At 31.2% G+C, this 20,160-nt stretch overlaps 3 protein-coding genes across 5 annotated transcripts; 1 reads left to right on the top strand and 2 right to left on the bottom strand.

Annotated features, from left to right (window-relative positions):
* Positions 1-360: 360 nt before the first annotated feature.
* LOC113855695 lies at positions 361-3,072 on the bottom strand. Its single transcript, XM_027487325.1, has 5 exons — positions 2,712-3,072; positions 2,044-2,545; positions 1,753-1,954; positions 835-1,335; positions 361-735 (listed from the first exon to the last, which is right to left on the bottom strand). The coding sequence occupies exons 1-5, from the start codon at positions 3,070-3,072 to the stop codon at positions 361-363; spliced, it is 1,941 nt and encodes a 646-aa protein (XP_027343126.1).
* Positions 3,073-6,256: 3,184 nt separating this feature from the next.
* On the bottom strand, positions 6,257-10,642 carry LOC113856271 (probable cysteine desulfurase). Its single transcript, XM_027488023.1, has 5 exons — positions 10,208-10,642; positions 8,399-8,900; positions 7,979-8,180; positions 7,286-7,735; positions 6,257-6,704 (listed from the first exon to the last, which is right to left on the bottom strand). The coding sequence occupies exons 1-5, from the start codon at positions 10,617-10,619 to the stop codon at positions 6,324-6,326; spliced, it is 1,947 nt and encodes a 648-aa protein (XP_027343824.1). The 5' UTR covers positions 10,620-10,642; the 3' UTR covers positions 6,257-6,323.
* Positions 10,643-14,661: 4,019 nt separating this feature from the next.
* On the top strand, positions 14,662-18,898 carry LOC113854832 (chromatin assembly factor 1 subunit FAS2). Of its 3 annotated transcripts, XM_027486088.1 has the most exons (13): positions 14,702-14,928; positions 15,009-15,120; positions 15,215-15,241; positions 15,340-15,412; positions 15,787-15,890; positions 16,023-16,234; positions 16,324-16,420; positions 16,821-16,893; positions 17,093-17,181; positions 17,347-17,485; positions 17,583-17,683; positions 17,760-18,215; positions 18,270-18,627. In XM_027486088.1, exons 1-13 carry the CDS (start codon positions 14,815-14,817, stop codon positions 18,437-18,439), a joined length of 1,767 nt encoding a protein of 588 aa, XP_027341889.1. In that variant the 5' UTR covers positions 14,702-14,814; the 3' UTR covers positions 18,440-18,627. The 3 variants fall into 3 exon arrangements, with proteins under 3 accessions (XP_027341887.1, XP_027341889.1, XP_027341888.1); XM_027486086.1 differs by having other exon boundaries at positions 14,662-14,928; positions 17,760-18,898; XM_027486087.1 differs by having other exon boundaries at positions 17,763-18,627.
* The last annotated feature ends 1,262 nt before the right edge of the window (positions 18,899-20,160 follow it).

The following is a 20,160-nucleotide window of genomic DNA, read 5'->3' as shown; positions in this document are numbered from 1 at the left end:
GAGCTCGTCTTTCATTAAAAGTCTAGGAACTAACAAGGGTACTGTGAGATGTAGATTTCAAACTGTAATATTTAGAGAGAGAAGAAAGAAGTATAAGATTTTGAATTATGAATGATTATATGTATATGTGATAACGTGAATTCCCACAATAGTCATAATGTGCATTGTAATGACCACAATATATGCAATTGCAGTAACCACGGCCACAGCTGCAAGTTAAAATATTGTTGTGAGCCATTTAAGGTTAGTAACAAACAGGGGCGGCACCAGGAAATGGAGATTTCAAGTGTGCAAAAGAAATGAAAGATGTCATAAAATATTTGTATATCAAACAAATGGTATTTGGTATTGACACTATAATCAAACTCTGAAGCAAAAGATATTGGGATCCACATCTCCCTGTAGTACACCCTGAGAAGGGAATTTGGGGAGCCTACTAGCAATGCATTTAGCCGCATCAAAATATGATTCATTTCTTCTCATTACCCCACCTTGTGTAACTCCACTATTATGATAAGTAGGAAAGTTGCAATTTCCTTCCTTGGTTAGAGCCTTAAATTTCTCTGTCTTCATTCTCCAGCTTCCATTTCTCAAATTGAAGTTATAAAGAGGAAAGAACCGTTGCCCACATACAGCTACAAATTCTATGGAATTCATAATGTACTCGAAATCCTCTTCACTCATGTAGTAAGGAAAACTAACTCGGGTCCACCCTGGCTTTACTCCAATGTAGCCCTGTACAAAAGTAGCAAATAATTTTGGTTTTAAAAAACATGCTTTGACACTAAATTTTAAAACATAATACATAAAAAAGGTTGTTGGATCATTTTTCACCTCTTGAATTGCTGATCTAATTGCAAGTGATTGAGACTTGTTGATGTTGAGCAATTCATGGCCATAAGGTCCAGCACAAGCACACCCACCTCGAGCTTGGATGCCAAAGAGGTCATTGAGCAGTGATGCAACAAAAGGGCCATGAAGTGGCTTACCTCTTTGGTTCCCCATTTCAGACCACAGATCAAGTTCCCTTTCATTTTCTTGGTTACCATCATTCCACTCATTTCTCCTACCAGCTGAGGAAGAATTGGTGGTGGAGTATATGAGAAATGATAATATAGCTTGTCGCTTGGCCTTCAAGTTTCCTAGAACCTCAATGTTGGGATTTGAAACAAGCCTTTCAAGTGCCTTGTTAATGTACATTTGTTCACGTTTTTCAATTTCATTGAAGCTTATATATTCTTTCACCCAAAATGCCAATGCTGCTCTAACTGTCTGGATTATTGGAGGTGTGCCCCCACTTTCCCTTTCCTCTATGTTCTCCAAATACAGTGTATCCTGCATTGATAAAACATAGTTGATGATGATTGATGAAGTTTTAATCAATATAGGGTGAAGGGAACATTATGTTGAAATGCTTCACAAAATGAATATGGAAATGGGTTATTTCTACATATTCTCAAGTATATATTATTGGTTTTATGTAGGTCGACCAAAATGCCATACTCAAATCATCGACAACATGCAAAGCCTACAATGATCAATTCAAAGATCTCACTCCCCTTATACTGTTACTTTATTTTATCAATGAAAGTACCCTAAATTTCTCACCATTTTCATTTTCAGATTCACATCTGCAAGCAGCCACCTTCCCTGATGCTTAAATTAAAGTGCACCTATTTATGAATTCCCTTTTGGCTTAATGTTGCTAATGGATTTCCAAATGAAGTTTCTAATTTGAGACTGGCGATTCACCTTTTCATTGAAGCCATTGACATAAGTCACAGTTCCACCTCCACAAGTTGATGGAGGAGAAGATCCTAACCGGTAGAGGGCCTTGTTCAAGAGGAGCACCCCAGGAGAGTCAGGACCACCAAGAAACTTATGAGGACTGAGGAACACAGCATCATACCCATCACTATGCCCTGATCTCATCTCTATCTCCACGTATGGACCACTAAACAAACAAATAAACCATCACCAACTTTTCTAATTTTCTAATAAACAAACTCATAATCAAAGGGAGAACACGTAATAAGTAAGTACCTGGCTGCGAAATCAAAGCATGCAAAGCCCTTGTACTGGTGAAGGAGTTGAGCAATTGCACGTGTATCTGAGTAGATTCCAGTGACATTGCTACAAGCTGAAAAAGATCCCAACAAGGGTCGATTGGTATTTTTGTAGGCTTCAAGTTGCAGCTTTAGAGCATCCATATCAAGCAACCCATTGTCATCAAGGCCAATCTCTACCACCTCAGCCAAGCTTTGCCTCCAAGAAAGCAGGTTTGAATGATGCTCATGCGGTCCAACAAAAACCACCCATCTTTCTTCTGTGCTGAGGCTCTTTAAAAGCCTTTCCCTCATAATAGAAGGCACGGCAATTCCCATTATTTCTTGCAACCTCTTGATGGCTGAAGTTGTACCCGAGCCACAAAAGATGATTGCATCATTTTCCCCTACACCTAAGCATTTCTTAATGTACTCAGTTGCTTCATGTAGCATTTTTGTTGTCCTACTTCCCACGTAACTGTCGCAAGTGTGAGTATTACCTATACAGATAATAACAAGGCTCAAAAACAAGCTCTCATAATAACATTTTTAGTGTCTTATATAATTTACTTTAGCAACATATCTACTACATATATGTATAACATTTTGAAAGCATATATAATCCAGATGAATAAGGCTAATAAGGCATTATGTGAAGTAACATACCATAGAAAGGAAGAAGGTGATTGGTGATGAAGTTTTCATTGTACTGAAGGCTGCGGCCTGAAGCAGTGTGATCAGCATAGAGAAGTTTCCGTTTTCCAAATGGAGAATCAAATTCTGCATCGTTACCTATGATTTGGGACCGCAACCAAGACAACTTTTCCTCCACAGATTGGTTACATGGCAAGCCCATCTCTACTAGCTTCTCAAAGGACTCAGAATGGTTGCAGAAGTCATAAGATGTTTCTGATATGCTTGGTTTGGATAAAACTTGGACCTCATTGATTGTTTGGTTCTGGCTTTGAGCTAAGCTTGGTCCAGCCAATGTGGCTCTCTCTCTCAACAAAGGGTGTTCTACCTCCATAAACAACAACTGAATAAAGTGGTGTATGATTTTGTTTATGTAACGCAACATATAAGAATAAGAGGAAGTAGAAAACTTTTAAGAGAAGGGAAAAATACATGGGATTTATATTTTGGTAAGAGTTAACATTTTCAGTGGGATTGTATATTATGGGCCTGACAAACCTGGTGGTGCTTTTTTACTGTGGATATATAAAATTCAGGTAGCTCTCTCTCTCTAGACAACAGGTTCCAAAACATTGTATTTGAACTCTTATGATTCCCTTGTCTTCCGTTGACCACCGAGTGCATGCTAATGGTATATTATTTGACCTTAATTGTAAATAAATTTTGGGACAGAATGATTTACCAACTTTGGTGGATTTCTTTATGAACAGTAATTGCTACAATATTTAAAGAATATAAAATATTAGCAACATACTTTTTAATTTTTTTTATTATAATCTTAATTATTAGCTAAAATTTATTTAAAATATTAAATTAAAAGAAAGAAAAAGTGAGACTTATATAAATTTTGTAATCCTTAATAAATTTTAGTTAATAATTAAAAATTAAAAATAATGTGCTATTGCTTCTACATTATTTTTCGTTAGACATTGGAAGCACAAGGATTATATGGTTTTCTAGCAAAAAAGTTTGTTCCCTGAAAATTCAAGATTGCTTTCTAGAATGGTTCAGAGGATTTCCCTTACATTGTGGGCAGGATACATATGATATAATTTGACTAATATGTAAAATACTTGTGTATATTAATCAATTTTAATTGTATACTTTCTTTATTTGTCGGTTAAAACTTGTTGCGTAGAATATAAATTTTTAATTGCAATTATAATTAATATATATACAAAGTAATTAATATGACAATAAAAAAGGAATTAATATGACTTAAATGTTTAAATTAAAATTAAATAAATAAAGCATTATTATTATTTAATGGGATACAACTTATTTTATTAGTTGATTCGTCCTTTAACTGAAATGAAAGCAATTCTAAACGATTTGTCTTGTGAACTTATCTTATATTAACTAAAAAAAAGTGCATAAAAACAACGCGCTAAGATTCTTGGCTGAGGCTACCCATTTTACCCACAAGTTTAAGTTTAATTTGGACCCACAGAAACTTGACCTAATTGAATGAAAGTATACACTTTTAAAGTGGACAATACTGTTTACTTCAATAGCGGCATATAGTGAGCTAGACATTAATGCATGTTAAAAGATCAATATACACTTAAAAGGATAGATTACATTTTATTCATTTATAGCTTTACATTATTTTATTTTATTTTATTGACTCATTCAACTTCTTTAATTTTATTATCACTTAATTCTTTTATAAAAATAAGTTGAACAAAATTATAAAATTGTAAGAGAATAAAATATAATTTCTCTCATTTATTAAGGGATTATATTGTGTCGGATTGGTTATTTATTTTTTAATTAATTTTGGTATATTATGATTTTTAAAATTTTAAATGTGAAAAGAAATTTTATTTTATTATTTAACGATATCAATCTATTTCAATATATTAAATATAAGTATTTATTTTTAATAAGAATATTTTCAAGAATTATTTCGAAAAAACAAATTTTAAAAATTATTATCTTACTTTTATTATGTCATGTGACTTTTTTACATTCAACATTTGTTTATTTTTAAATCCAATTTTAACTTGAAAATTCATCTATTTTATTTATTTATATTCAATATAATTCAATATTTATTATTAATAATAAAAACATTTATAGTTTTAAAATTGAGAATTTATTAAATTTAAAATAGTCATATAATTTTTTAAGCTTTTATAAAATTTTAATTTAATAATACACATAAACTCACTAATGACATAAAAAAAGATGAGAACGAGTCGAGTTAAGCTTACACCTAACTTAGTTCCTAATTACAAAATCTAACTTGATTCGTTTACTAATCATAAACCTTTTAGCTTGACCTAGCTAACTTAAAGAATATTTTTTAGGGTTTAAACGCATCTTTTGTATGAAGGCCTATAAAGAGGCTGATAACCTTATTGGCCCAAATAAACTAGCAAGCATATCTGTCAAAAATAGGTTGGCCCACAAACCTATCATTGTTAAAAAATAAAATTATAAAATAAATAGGGGGTTAATTTTTTTTTCATATTTTTATTATAAAATTTTGTAATTTTCCCCCTTCAAAGTATCTTTTACATAATAAACAGAAATTTTAAAGTTATTAATTTTTTAAAAAATAAAATTCTAAAATTTGGATTCTATATTTAAAAAAAAAATTGGAAGTATCACTAAAAAAAGTTGACCGATAAAATAACCTGCTGCTTTGACCGCTTAAAATTACCATAAATATATTTTTGACACTAAAAAAGAGTACTAATTTTACGTGAGGTAAAAATTTCTTACCATTTTTTTAATTGTTGATAGCAGTTTCTGTTACATGATTTTAATTGACAAAAATATATTTTTAATGACATTTCTGAAAATTAATTTCTAAAAATGTAAAATTTTAATTTTAAAATTTTATTTTTAGAAGTGTAAAATATTATTTTTAAAAATTTATTTCAAAAAAGAATTAACAATTTTAAAAAATCATTTGATAAAGTATTTTTATTATAATAAATGGTATTTTTAAAAATATTAAAAATTACAAAAATTAGCCACATAAATAGAGTCATAAACTTATCAAGGAGATTCAACAATATAATTTTTTATCAAATTAAAATTTTTTTTAACTTAATAATGAGTAAAATAAATCTTGATCATAAATTTATACATGTATGATTAAAATTAAAATATTGTCACATGACATTTTAAAATAATAATATGAATATTAAATAATCTTTAATTTTAATTATTTATGTATATGTATAATTTAATTATATAATTTTCATAATTTAAAAATAAAACTACTATCACAAAAATTATCCCCCATGTAAGTGAGAGAGGAGGGGAGAGTTATGGACCCATTTATTTGAATAATAAGTCTTAAAAATTTACTTTATTTGTAAAAGTAAATAAATCAACATTTTTAGGTTCAAATAAGATTGTAAAGCTCTTCCATGAAAATTTAATGATTCTAACACTCCTAAATGTTCGTTCAGCCTAATGATTAACGAAATTTTATAACCCACCCATCACTAATGACATTCTTCTTATTGTTAGCAGAGTATCTTTTGGACACTATATTAAGAGTTTAATGACAGTAGATTATAATTAGATACAAAGATTAACAAATGATCCTGGGTATTGACCACATAATTAAACTCTAAAATGGAGGATACTGGGATCTACTTCTCCAAGGAGTGTGCTTTGAGAAGGGAATTTGGGGAGACAACTTGCAATATATTTAGCTGCGTCTAAATATGATTTCCTTCTTAACATTCTAACTTGTTTATCTCCAATATTATATCCACTACTTGCTTTCCAATTGTTGCAATTATTTTCCTTTGTTAGAACATCTAGTTGCTCTCTCTTCATTCTCCAACTTCCATTTCTCAAATTGAAGCTATACAGGGAAAGGAACCGTTGACCGTACATTGCTACAAACTCTATTGCACTTAAAATGAACTCAAATTCCTCCTCTTCCATGTAATAAGGAAAACTAACTCTAGTCCATCCAGGTTTTGCTCCAACATAACCCTGTTCAAAATAATTAACAATGCTTTTTAAGTATTAATCTGTACGGTTTTTAATGTTTAAAAGAGTAAATGCTCGTTTTAATTTCTCAAATTGTAATTATTGATATTTTAATGTGACTTTATAAAAATATCACTTTGATTTTTTAATTTACAAAACAACATTCATTTTAAATTAACTGTTTTCAAAATATCAAAGATTAAGCTAATTTTTTTTAAAGTTAAACACTAAATTAATTGACATTTACAATTTAAAAGACTAAAATAAGTATTTCCTCTAATTAAAAATTCTAAATAAGTCCTTATGAATTTAAATCTACAAGAAATTAAATAAAAATTTTCAAAAATTTTAAGGATATATTATATAATTAAACTAATGAGTTGAATTATTTAAAATTCTCAATTAGATTTTGGTGCTTTATAGCACTTTAACAAACGGATCTAATTAAAAATAAAAATTTAAAAACCTGCTAATGAATTGTTTAAGTTAAAAACTCAATTAAAAAATTTGTAAATAATTCAGGACTTATAGATGAATTAACCTTTGGCACTGAAATTTAAAATTGAAGTTGTAGAAGGATTTACCTCTTGAATTGCTGATCTAACAGCTAGCGATTGAGATTTGTTGATATGAAGCAATTTATGGCCGTAAGGTCCAGCACAAGCACACCCACCACGAGCTTGAATGCCAAAGAGATCACTTAGAAGTGTTGCAACAAATGGTCCATGAAGTACCTTTCCTCTTTTGCTTCCTGTTTCTGTCCATAAATTATGTTTCTCTTTGTTGGTTGTAGAATAAACGAGAAACGACACTATAGCTTGTCGATTGATGCTTAAATTTCCAAGAATCTCAATGTTTGGATTAGACACGAGTCTCTTAAGTGCCTTGTTGATGTATAGTTTTTCTCTTTTTTGGATCTCTTCATAGCTGATGTATTCTTTCACCCAAAATGCCAATGCTGCTCTCACTGTTTGGATTATTGGAGGCGTACCCCCATTTTCCCTTTCCTCTACATTCTCCACGTACAATGTATCCTTCATTCAACAGTAATATCTTATTATTTTTAATAAACAAATGTTAAAAAATTAAAAAATGAATGTTTAAAATTACATCATTTTTTATAAAAATTTATTAACATGTTTTAATTTTTTTAATCCATAAAACAGCTTTTATCAACATTTATATGAAATTATACATTAAGATATGAAAGAGGTTATTTGTAATTCATTTTTAAACATGACATAAAATAAGTTTATAATTTGAGATTGTTGGATTACCTTATCATCGAAGCCATTGACATAATTCACTGTTCCACCTCCACAAGTAGATGGAGCTGAAGAGCTTAATTGGTATAGGGCCTTGTTCATGAGGAGCACCCCAGGAGAGTCAGGACCACCAAGAAACTTATGGGGACTGAGGAACACAGCATCATACCCATCACTTTGCCCTGACCTCATCTCAATCTCCACATATGGGCCACTAAACAAAACAAATGCATCATCACATAAAATTTGTTAAATATATATACCAGCCTTAAAAACTTATTTAAGCTATCAAATGTGAAACAATTTTCTATATTTTATTTTAAAATTCTTAAAGTAATAAATGTTTTTTATTTATAACCTACAATTGCAACATATAAAGTCACAAACACACGTATTATAAGGAAGAGCACATGTTCACAATTCTAAGGATACCTGGCTGCGAAATCAAAGCATGCAAAGCCATTGTATTGGTGAAGAAGCTGAGCAATTGCACGTGTATTTGAGTAGATTCCAGTAACATTGCTACAAGCTGAGAAAGATCCCAACAAGGGTCGGTTGGTACATTTGTAGGCTTCAAGTTGTAGCTTTAGAGCATCCATATCAAGCAACCCATTGTGATCAAGGTCAATCTCTACCACTTCAGCCAGACTTTGCCTCCAAGAAAGTAGGTTTGAATGGTGCTCATGTGGCCCAACAAAAACCACCCATCTTTCTTCTGTATTGAGGTTCTTTAAAAGCCTTTCCCTCATAATAGAGGGCACAGCAATTCCCATTACTTCTTGTAGCCTCTTGATGGCTGAAGTTGTGCCCGAACCACATAATATGAGTGCATCGTCTTCTCCACCACCTAAGCATTTCTTAATGTACTCAGTTGCTTCGTGTAGCATTTTTGTTGTTCTACTTCCCACGTAACTGTCACAAGTGTGAGTATTGCCTACATATCAAATATATATGTGTTCGTGGTTAACAAATGTAGAAATATTTGAGACACGCTTTTTCTCTTGCTCTGGAAGATTTGAGGAACATATCAAGGGAAAATGCAAATGAGTTTTGCCATATTTTGTGTATATATATTTTTACTGAATAATTAAAAGAATTTATACACATAAAAGATGAAAAGCTTTAGATTTTTCAGTTAAAAAAGCAACTACGAAAGTATTAATTGCTTCCACTTGCCACTGAACATATCAATAAATTAACTCAATCCTGTAGGTAGAACTTTGATGACAACGGCTACCATTTTTTTAGACAATAGGTAGTGGGGAGATGATTATAGTCGGTTCAAGTACACCTCCTAGAGTAGTATGATGAGTTTTTATTTTTATTTTTTTCATTTTCGTACTTTATTTAAATGTAGTATTAATGTATCTTTTTAATATAATAGTAAAATTCATTAACTCAATATTAATATTAATTATAACAATTTAATAAAACAAAGAATATTAACGAAAAAATATTTAAAAATCATCAATGATATTTAGTCACTATATTCCTGCAATTTTATAAATAATTACTCATGTTTAAACGCGTAGACCCATTTAATGGATAAACACTTACATTGTGAGGACTTTTATAATTAAATATCTGTTAAATTTGTGTCTAATTATTATTTCTAATTAAGATTAGGTTAATGATAAATGACTTAAATAATTTGATAAGTTCAAACATTTTTACCATCAAAATCACATTAGATCTTTATAATATTTTTTGGTATGCTGCAAAAGGAGTAAACGTATAATAAATTTGTGTGTCTTTTCCTTTGTAAATACTTATAAATTTCAATTATACTTATAAATACTTAGAGCAAACATATATATTATTGTTCTAATATAATTATACTCTAACATGTTTTGATATCAAAATCTAAATTAACTTTGATATATTTATAATTTGACAAAGCTTTCAATTTGTAAATCTTTTTATTTATTTATTTTTTAACATAAGTTTACCCTAGTATAAAAAAAACTAGTCTAAATAAAAAAAATCCAAAACATTCTAAAAAAAACAACAATAACTAAAAATAGAAGGCCGATAACGTAACTTGGCTTATTAATAATAACTACGAGCTTAATCCAAATGGGTAACTCAATTCTTGAAATGAGTTGAGTTGGACTAAATAAGACTACTATAAATTTGTAAATTCAGCGTATATAAGTCTATCTTAACACTACTACTTACGTGAAAGTTATCATGAGAGGATGCGAAAAAATATAGATGCCTTAAGGCATGATATGTTAGTACCATAGAAAGGAAGAAGATGATCCGTGATGAAGTTTTCAATGTAGTGAAGACTGCGGCCAGAAGCCGTGTGATCAGCATAGATAAGTTTTCGTCTTCCAAAAGGAGTGTTGAACTCTACATCGTTACCTATGATCTGGGACCGCAACCAACACAGCTTTTCTTCCGCAGATTCATTATCCAATAGGCGCATCTCTACTAGCATCTTAAAGGACTCAGGGAGGTTGAAAATATCATGAGATGTTTCTTCTATGGTCGAAATTTCGATCCCACTATTTGCCTTTCTCTGGCTTTGAGCTATGCATAGCTCTGGAAATATGGGTTTCTCCGCTAACATGGGTTGCTTTGCCTTCTTCAACTTGAATTTGAAGTTAATGATGTGATATATACGACATTGTCTATGAATGCAACCCATAATAAGAGGAGTCGCAAGATGAAGGCTTTAAGGGAAAGCACAAAACTGGTGGGTATATTTATATTGATGAGTAATGTTTTTAAATTCAATAAAAAATAATAATTTATCATGACGAACCAAAATATATATACATTTTGGGTAACAATGAAGCATACGTGGAATTTGAATATACCAATTAAGGTAATCCCTAGCTCTAGGGTTGCGAGCCAAACATTTTATTTCATGAGCTATGATTTATTTTATTTTATTCGGGGTTCAAGATTAACTTATAATTTTACCATTTGTTTTGTACGTTGATGTTGGATTGTCGAAGGTATACTAACATTAACATGTTATGAGGTGAAACTTTTGTTCTGGGACTGGAAGCAGAAATGTAAGACTTGGACAACATAATGTGAAAGACTTACAGGTCCATTAATTTGGTAAACATGCTGATGCAGGTCGTTCAAGATCAAATTCAAATTTGATGACGTGCAAGGCATTTATTTTATGAAAACGATGAATCAGTCATACATTTCAGCGGTCACTTGCTGGTTATTATCACTACCAATTGAACGCTTATTATATATTTCCTAACCTGGAAGATTTGAAGTTCATCCAATCGTCACTGTTGAAAACTCGGCTTGATCCAATCGGGTAATCAATTTAAAATGGGTAATCATTAATGATCCAAATTTTGATAATACCTTAGATATTTTATATTTTAATGATCATGTTATTCGTTCCGGTTGCCACTGGCCTTAGAATTTATATCTCTTTTCTGTGGTCAATGTTTTTGGACGCTAAAAACACGTAATATTTCGATTTTAGAAACAATTTAAAAACGGTACGTATTATTATTTAAATTCGTATTAATATTTCATTATGCCACTGGCCTTTGAATTTATATACATTTATATATTTTTTCTATCGCTAAAAATCATTTCGGACGCTAAAAACACGTTTATTCCAATATCAGAAATGTTATTTTATGTTTATATCATATACTTAGTATTTTTTGTGTTAAAATATTTTATTTATAATTATTTTATATTATTTTTTAGTATATTAATATTATCTAAAATTTTTTATAAATAAAATAATTTTTAAAAGTATTTGAACAAAAAAAATGCTATATATCGTATTAAAACCCATTTAGGTGATAAAATAACACTGCTGTTTCAATATTGGAAAAAGAGGTATATATCTTCTCAGAACTTCCAACCCTTGCGTTGCTGTCATCATGCATTGCCACGTATTGTGTCCATATCTCAGAGAGAACGTATTGATGGACCGTACGGGTTGAACATGTCTGCAAGGAAGCTAATCAGTGTGTAGACTTGATAGCTAAGCTTGGCGTTTAACAACATTGATCCATGGAAGAATTGAGAGAATCCTCTGGGTGATCTCAGCCATGTTTTGCAGGCCATACCCATTGTTTTTTATAAGAAAAACAAAAATAAGGTTTGTGAAATGTGACAAATCAAGCATAAATATTTTACTGAATACACACAGGCACGTACATATATGTATTTACACCTATATATATAATTTTTTAATACATATTTAAGAGCATACAATATAATTTTATGCATAATAAATTTCAATGAATTCAATATATTTATAATATTAGATGTTATCATTTTTAATATAAACTGTTTATTGATTTTTTATTACATACCTTGGAGCATGTATTTGTACATCCACCCTTTAAAAAAAATTCTAATAAAATGAATTCATCACTTAAACATATATATTAATTATTACAGCAAGTTTTTTTTTTCCCCTGTGAGATGCTTATATTACACTTCTTTCTTCTATCATTTTAAAGCATACACCTCATTTAAAAGATGAACATGTATGGCATTTTTTATTTATCGAAATTTAAAGACTACAAGATATTATTTTTAAGTAAAAAGGGTCGAAAACTAATTTTTAATGGTAAGTTCAAACACAGGAGTAGAAGTGCAATATAACTTTGTATAATTATACTATCGCTTCAACCTTTTGAATTAAACCATTCCATTATAATTTTTTCAGAGATATTTTTTTATTACAATAATTCTTAACAAGATTAATAACAATGAGAATTGAGAAGAAAAATAGAAGCATAAATATGCTTACTATTTTTAAAATTACATTGAAAAAGAAGAAACATTGAATGAGACTTCTTGCTTAAAGTTGACATGTATATAATCATGCAAAAAAAGTTTTTTTTTTTCACAAAAGATAGAACTTAACAAACAAAAAAAAACCAATAAAAGCCACACTTATTTATAACTTAAGTTGAAGTATGAAGTAAACAATACAATGAATTACAATAAAACCAATTTTTTAAAATATATAGTGTTTAATTACAAGAATTGTGTACTCAATCAAGCTGTAATAAAATTAACTACGATAACTATATTAATCAAACTAATTACAATTCTAACAATGTTAATTACTATGGTAATATTATTAATACTAATTATGATTATGTTTTTTATTAATAATGAAATTATTCTTTTAATATATTAAATTAATCCCTTTTAAGTAGGGAAAATATCTCAAGTCACCTTACTTTTATAATAATAACAATAATAAAATTATTAATTATAAATTAAAAAGAACGTACTCCTGCAGCAGACTCCCCAGATTGGATCATGCCATGCGTCACGGGTTAGACAGAAACTTCAAAGTTCTGTTTTTTTTTGGTCGATTGAAACTTCAAAGTTGAATCAGAGATCACAAGTCTTGTTATTTTTGGTTCGTTGTCTGTACAAATGGACCAATTGACATTAAACTCTGAAATTTAAAGATAAATTTCAACCAAGAGATTGGTTGTCAATGGAATTCATATTGGTCCTTGTAATTTCGCATGTTTTAAATGTTGGAATGGAAGATGGATGAAAGTCTCTGTCTTCGTTCTGCTGCTTCCATTTCTCAAATTGAATTAAGTTATGGTCATTTCCCATCATAAATAAGTATGCTTGAAAGGAACATATATCCACACCAATATCTAATAAACGCATGATATGATGATAACTTTAAGTTACTGTATCACAATAAGGTTGGCGACTAAAAGTAGGGCTTTTGCATGTATGTTGCATGTTTGATTAACTTACTGCCTAATATGGAACATTAAAAAGAACTTACTGTCTAATATGGAAAGTTAAAACAGTCAAATTCTGTTTTGTTTAATAAAACAGGATGGACTAAATCAAAATGAAACAAGATTAAGTTCTCTTATTTAGATTATTTTGCAACTACTAAATATCATTTGAAATGCAGGGATATCTTTCACGAAGTATAAAAAAATTAAATTAAACATTATAAAAAATAATTTAATTGATAAATAATTAGTTTGTTAGTAATAAATATAATTATACAGTACAAAACCTTTAATTTTTTTTAAAATCCTAAAAATATTATAGTTAATAAAAATTAATTTAATGATAATTTACAACTATTTTGTTATGTTTAATGTTGATTAAATACATTTAAATATTAAAAATTTAAACTATTAAAAATAATTTTTTGAATAAATAATTAAAAATAAATTAGCGTTTTTTTACACAAATTGATATAAATGTGCTTAACGTAAAAGTTTATAACATATATCACAATATAAAAAAAAGAAAATACGTAACTTCGTTAACAAAAATATAATGTCACTTCATGATAATTGAGAATGACATCACACATTTCATTCACGGATCTTTTGATGTAAGCACTTCTCTTGAATTAATAAAAATAACATAAATTTTCTAAAACAAAGATAATTGAGTGATTTTATAAGTAATTCAAGTAACATTTATAAGATTTTTATCTTATATTTTTATATAATTTTTTATAAAATTATTTATTTTTTATCATATTATATATTTTGGTTTTTTATTTCTCTTTTTACCGTAAAAATGTACAATAAATATATCATAATCCTTTAAACTAGGAAAATGTTTTTTTTATATACGTTAAATGGGACCCTTTTTTAATGTATCTTTAATTTTAGAAGATATTTTAAAAATACATAAACAAAAATACTATATATAATAATTTTAAAAAATGAATAAATAAATACAGAATAGAGGGAGAAGAAGAGGGGAAGCAGTTCCCGCCAAGTGAAAAGGCAGGGCGCGAAATACCCTTTCCCTTCCCTGTGTCTGTGTGGCGTTTTCTTCCTTTCTTTCTAAACTCCAAACCTAAAACTCTAATCGGATCGGATCCAAAGAGAATGAAGGGTGGAACGGTTCAGATTAGCTGGCACGAGAGCAAACCCATCTTAACCCTCGATTTCCACCCTCTCTCCGCCACTCTCGCCACCGCCGGCGCTGATTTCGATATCAAGGTCTCTCTCCCTCTCTCCCTCTCTCCCTCTCTCTCTGGCATTATGTAATTCACTTGATTTTTTTCTTTTCATGTTTCCAGTTTTGGTCTATAAAACCATCAGGGACACAGAAGAAGCTACCAGCAGTTTCCTATCTTAGTAACCTCTCTTACCATAGTTCCGCAGTAAATGTTCTTCGCTTTTCGGCTTCCGGTAACCCCTTCTTCTCTTATTATGCTACAAGAAACAGTGTGATGATTTCGCCTTTCCGTTAGTAACAGGTATTCTTGCTTTTGTGTGTTTGTAGGGGAATTGCTAGCCTCTGGTGCTGATGGTACGATCTTCGTGTGTTCAATGATTTTTAGGTTGAGTTAGTATAATTCGGCAGTAATTCGCGCAAATCATCATATTTTCCGTTTTCTTCTTTTTCAGGAGGTGATCTGATAATATGGAAACTGCATTCTACTGATACTGGTCAGACATGGAAGGTTCTCAAGATGTTACGGTAAGGTTTTTGCTTTTATTTCTCAATTAGCATTTGGGTGGATTATAATTTAAATGTTAAAGATCGCGAAGAAAACTTGAAATATATTAGATTTTGGCTGCTAAATATCCCATTCTATTGTGAAAATGTATATTTCACAAGTTATAAAGTTTTCATATATCCTTACATGTTTTAATTTGAAATAATTGCGTTGTTTGATTTATTTCTGAAAAATTATTTATGAGAAAAGAAAGAGTATTTTTAAATTAGAATTACAAACTATGGTCACAACCATTAATAAAGACCAAATCACCTCTCTTGTTTTAATATTCATTTTGATATTGATGTTTTAGTACATCGATTTTGTACTTATTAAGGATATTTTTGTTCATTAGATCCCATCACAAGGACATTCTGGACCTGCAGTGGTCCACTGATGCCACATATCTCATATCCGGATCAGTTGATAATTGTTGCATTATATGGGATGTTAACAAAGGTAAGAAAGGCAACGGGTAACTGTCATCAATTATACTTGAACCGTCCCACATGACTGTTGATATGCTGTAACTGTAATGGCAATTGATATGTGTGGTTTATATTCTTATAGTGCCTGATCCTTGTGTGTCAGGAATTAACCTTCAAACATTGGATGCCCATGCACACTATGTTCAGGGGGTTGCATGGGACCCACTAGGGAAGTATGTTACTTCTCTTAGTTCTGACAGGACTTGCCGAATTTACATGAATAAGCCTCATAAATCAAAGGGCATTGAGAAAATCAATTATGTTTGCCAGCAAGTCATTTCCAAGGCAGAACAGCCATTATTAAAGAATTCAACGGTTATTATAGAGCTCCATATTTTTTTTCTTTTTGCATTATTGATGGATTGTTGCATACATGAACATTGGGCTTAATTTTTGTAATACAGGCAACAAAATATCATCTCTTCCACGATGAGACATTGCCATCTTTCTTCAGAAGATTAGCCTGGTCTCCTGACGGTTCATTTCTACTAGTGCCTGCAGGTATTCACTCGAGTAGAAGTAGATCTTTCATTCAATTAACCTCACTTCTTGTTCAAGTTCTGGGGATGAGCTTTTGCAATTTTATGCAGTGATTGTTTTAGAATCAAGTCAGTGCTTGAATTTTTCATAGTCAGTATCATCTTTTATTTTACAAGGAAGTGGGTAAGTCTCTGGTCAAAGCCAATTAAATTGTTGATTTATGCATTGTTAGTCGCATACCATTGGCCAGACAGTTTTTAAAATTTCCCCCTGTTTTGCCTGACGTCCTTATAATTAAATTGTAACTTATGGCTTGAATCATACCCATTAATTTCTTCCTTTTGGAATATGAATTGCTGCATTGCATTTACTATATGTTCCTTTTCTTATCGATAAGTTTGTCTCACTATACCTTTTTCAGGCACTTACAAAATTAATACTGCATCTGAATCTGTGAATGCGGCTTACATATTTTCTAGAAAAGATCTTTCTAGGTAAGTATTCCAGTATTTCAGCTATTTTATCTTTTTAAGTGCTGAAGACTTTATGCAAACCTAGAACAGACTTCTAATCCTTTTACTTTTTAGATAAACTGTTGAATTGAAATGCTGCAAATTACACCATTTTCTGGCTTTTATGTCCAATTACTCATTTTTGTGATGTGTGTTACTTATTCTTTGACCTTATATACAGGCCCGCTATACAGCTTCCTTGTGCAAGCAAAGCTGTTGTAGCTGTCCGGTTCTGCCCCATATTTTTTAAACTTCGGGGAAGGAACTCAGGTACTTCGTTTACTTGTATTTTTGAACACTTGAATTGCCTGAGTAGCTTGGGGGTCAGATTAAGTATGAGACTTCTTGCGCTGCTAATTAGTATTGCTTAAAATTCTTCCTGTCCTGGAGAATTTACTGCTCAGTCGACGCATAATGCTGATTTTTTTAGTGCAGCTGGGCTGTTTAAGCTCCCATATCGCATCATATTTGCTGTGGCCACTTTGAATTCGTTATACATTTATGACACTGAAAGCACCTCTCCAATAGCTATATTAGCTGGTCTTCACTATGCTGCAGTAACAGATATTACCTGGTAAATTCTATTGTAGCCAACAAAACCTTTTTAGGTTTGGGAATTAAGGTACAATTTTTCGGGTAAGGTTTAACTATAGTTGGTATATGTTCACAAGGTCATCTGATGCCCATTATTTGGCATTGTCCTCACAAGATGGTTTCTGCTCTTTGGTGGAATTTGAAAATGGCGAACTTGGAATACCTTTCTCTTTATCAGGTAAGCAGCCTTCCTTTTCTGCTGTGATATTTTCACTACAATGAGGTTTTTAATTTCTCTATTACATATCTTCTAGAAGGAAATGTCTCAGCCAATGATAGTAAGTGCACCCAGCAGACAGCCAATGATACAGTCATTGGACCAACAGGGAATATTAGTACAGTTGTAGCAGAAAGCAAGAAAATGGAAGGGAAGGTTGATGACATGGTTATTGAAGCATCTGGGAATATTGGTGCCATCACAGCCGAAAGCAGGAAAAATGAAACACTAAAGAAGGCTGATGATATGATCATCAAGTCAGCTTGGAATATAGCAGATAGTAGGAAAAATGAAGCAGAAGAGAAAACTGATGACATGGTCATTGACGCATCTGGGAATGTTGAAGGGATTATGACAGATAGTAGGAAAAATGAAGCAGAAGAGAAAGCTGATGACATGGTCATTGAGAAAACTGGTGGTGTTAGTGCCACTGAATTAGATAGTATAAAAATTGAAGCAGAAGACAAGACAGAGAAACAGCTACAGAGTTCAGGTAGTGTAAATTCTGGAACAGAAGACAATGCAGAAAAACAATTTACTAATCCAGATGGTAAACAAACGGGAGCAAAGGCAAAGACAGAGAAACAGCAGTCAAGTTTAGACGGTATAAAATTATGTCAAGAAAAGGCAGAGAAACAATTGTGCACTTCAACGACTACGCCCATATCAAATAAACCAGCCAAGAAGCGTATCACTCCTATTCCCATTAATCCATGATTTTTCAATTCCTGAGAAATTGCATCCATGTCCGCCTCACTCCTACATGGACTGGACTAGAAATTTATAAACATTTTCTCCAGAACACAAATAGGCGATGTAAAAATTGGAAGGGAAGTCACTTTTTACTGCTGGAGGTGGTTTACAGTTACAAGATGATAGGGATAGATGTTATCCATAGCTTTGCATGCCCACACCTAGTTACAAATTATTGGCTCATTCTTGATCTTCAAATGAGAAGTTGCAATGAATGGTACAGTGAGCGTGTATTTTGTTATAAATATTTTGACAATAGCCTGGGGATAACCCTTTCTACCAGCATAGTGGTTGTTGGAGACTAGATCAGTGGCATTTTTTATTATCATACATAAAGTTGTGTATTGGGGAATGGGAAAATGTAGCCTGTGTTAACAATTACTTTGTAATTATATGAAATGTAAGGGACAGAGAAAATTTTTGGCAACCCACCTCAATTTAAAAGTATGATTTTTAGCCTTAAAAGAAAGGCCAAGTTGGCAAAACCATATTTTGATGATATATTTCAATGAAGACTACTTTTCTCTGCGAAGCTATTCCGCAGGGGCTCTATTAGTACTTCATTTTCCACTGCCCTTGAAAGTATAATAAGTGAGATAGTATCTCTTTCTGAAGTGTCTGAAAAATCAGATTTGCTAACCTATCTTTTGTATCCGCTTGAATCAATGCATGCCGATCAGTATACGATTATTATTTGGGGCTTCATGATACCTATAACCGCTTCAAATTTGATTTCTTCTTTCGATTACAATAAACGATGACTAAAAATTGAGCCAATCATACAGGCACGCATCAATTGCTGCAGTTTTACATGCTTAAATGAAACAAAAGTACGATAGTAACTGTTGGTTTACGTTCGTGTTAGTTACTTGGAGGACATAAACAAAGCCCAAAAATGAGTTTCCAATTCCAAGGGCAGAGTTACAGGGAATCAGGACCATGCTATTCATTGCTCAATAAAAAAGAACAAACTATCCATAAAACACCTAATCTCAAAACAGAGAAAAAGTTTCATTCACAAGAAGAGAACTCAAGAAAAGGTTGACTTGATCAAATGGAACTTTGAAGATTAAGCTGAATGAATAGCTGAGGTGCTAATGCCATAGCTTGCTCTTAAGCTTTGGAAATAGATAAAAAGTTGGACGTTAAACTCAGGCAATGTTTTTGACATCATACACGTGCTTATTAGGAACGAAAACAACTTTTCATTGTTTCCATTTGTTTCAATCGACAATGAACAAGAGAAATACATTGCCAAGTGAAAGTTTTTCCACAACGGAAAACATTATTCAAATGAATCTTGCAGAAGCATAATACTGAACAATGAAGTAGACATGTTTTCATTGTTTTTGTAGATAATCCACATAAAATGAGTTATGAATTGATAATATAGCAGCCTCCAAAACGCAATAAAGATGATAAATTAACAAAAACAACAAAAAGGAATAGAAAAATCCTTTAGAGGGATTGTTAACAGTAATGCGGTTGTGCTCAAATTGGCTGCATAGAACCGACCATTTATAATCAACCTCGAATACTTTCTGTTGAGCTTTTCTTTGATCTTCCACCATCTTAGACTTGTCATTTCTCACAGTTTCAAACTCCTTTTTGTACGCTATAGTTTCTGCAACAAATTTCTTCTTTTCTTCTTGAAGGGACGATAAGTCATCCTCACAATCCTTTAT

The sequence above is a fragment of the Abrus precatorius genome, unplaced genomic scaffold (genome assembly GCF_003935025.1).
Source record: "Abrus precatorius isolate BTA unplaced genomic scaffold, Abrus_2018 Scaffold11, whole genome shotgun sequence".
Lineage (NCBI taxonomy): Eukaryota > Viridiplantae > Streptophyta > Magnoliopsida > Fabales > Fabaceae > Abrus > Abrus precatorius.
Note: the sequence above shows the minus strand (reverse complement) of the source record. Positions and strands in the feature narration are given on the sequence as shown.

What these genes read in the sequence shown, in the direction of transcription:
- LOC113854832 (XM_027486086.1), top strand. Translation starts at nt 14,815, where the DNA reads ATGAAGGGTGGAACGGTTCAGATTAGCTGGCACGAGAGCAAACCCATC. An exon ending in CATTATTAAAGAATTCAACG is followed by an intron (nt 16,235 to 16,323) that starts GTTATTATAGAG and finishes TTTGTAATACAG; the next exon opens with GCAACAAAATATCATCTCTT. An exon ending in TCTAGAAAAGATCTTTCTAG is followed by an intron (nt 16,894 to 17,092) that starts GTAAGTATTCCA and finishes CCTTATATACAG; the next exon opens with GCCCGCTATACAGCTTCCTT.
- LOC113856271 (XM_027488023.1), bottom strand. Translation starts at nt 10,619, where the DNA reads ATGGGTTGCATTCATAGACAATGTCGTATATATCACATCATTAACTTC. An exon ending in TCAATGGCTTCGATGATAAG is followed by an intron (nt 7,736 to 7,978) that starts GTAATCCAACAA and finishes TGTTGAATGAAG; the next exon opens with GATACATTGTACGTGGAGAA. An exon ending in TTAGATCAGCAATTCAAGAG is followed by an intron (nt 6,705 to 7,285) that starts GTAAATCCTTCT and finishes TATTTTGAACAG; the next exon opens with GGTTATGTTGGAGCAAAACC.
- LOC113855695 (XM_027487325.1), bottom strand. Translation starts at nt 3,072, where the DNA reads ATGGAGGTAGAACACCCTTTGTTGAGAGAGAGAGCCACATTGGCTGGA. An exon ending in TCAATGGCTTCAATGAAAAG is followed by an intron (nt 1,336 to 1,752) that starts GTGAATCGCCAG and finishes TTATCAATGCAG; the next exon opens with GATACACTGTATTTGGAGAA. An exon ending in TTAGATCAGCAATTCAAGAG is followed by an intron (nt 736 to 834) that starts GTGAAAAATGAT and finishes ACTTTTGTACAG; the next exon opens with GGCTACATTGGAGTAAAGCC.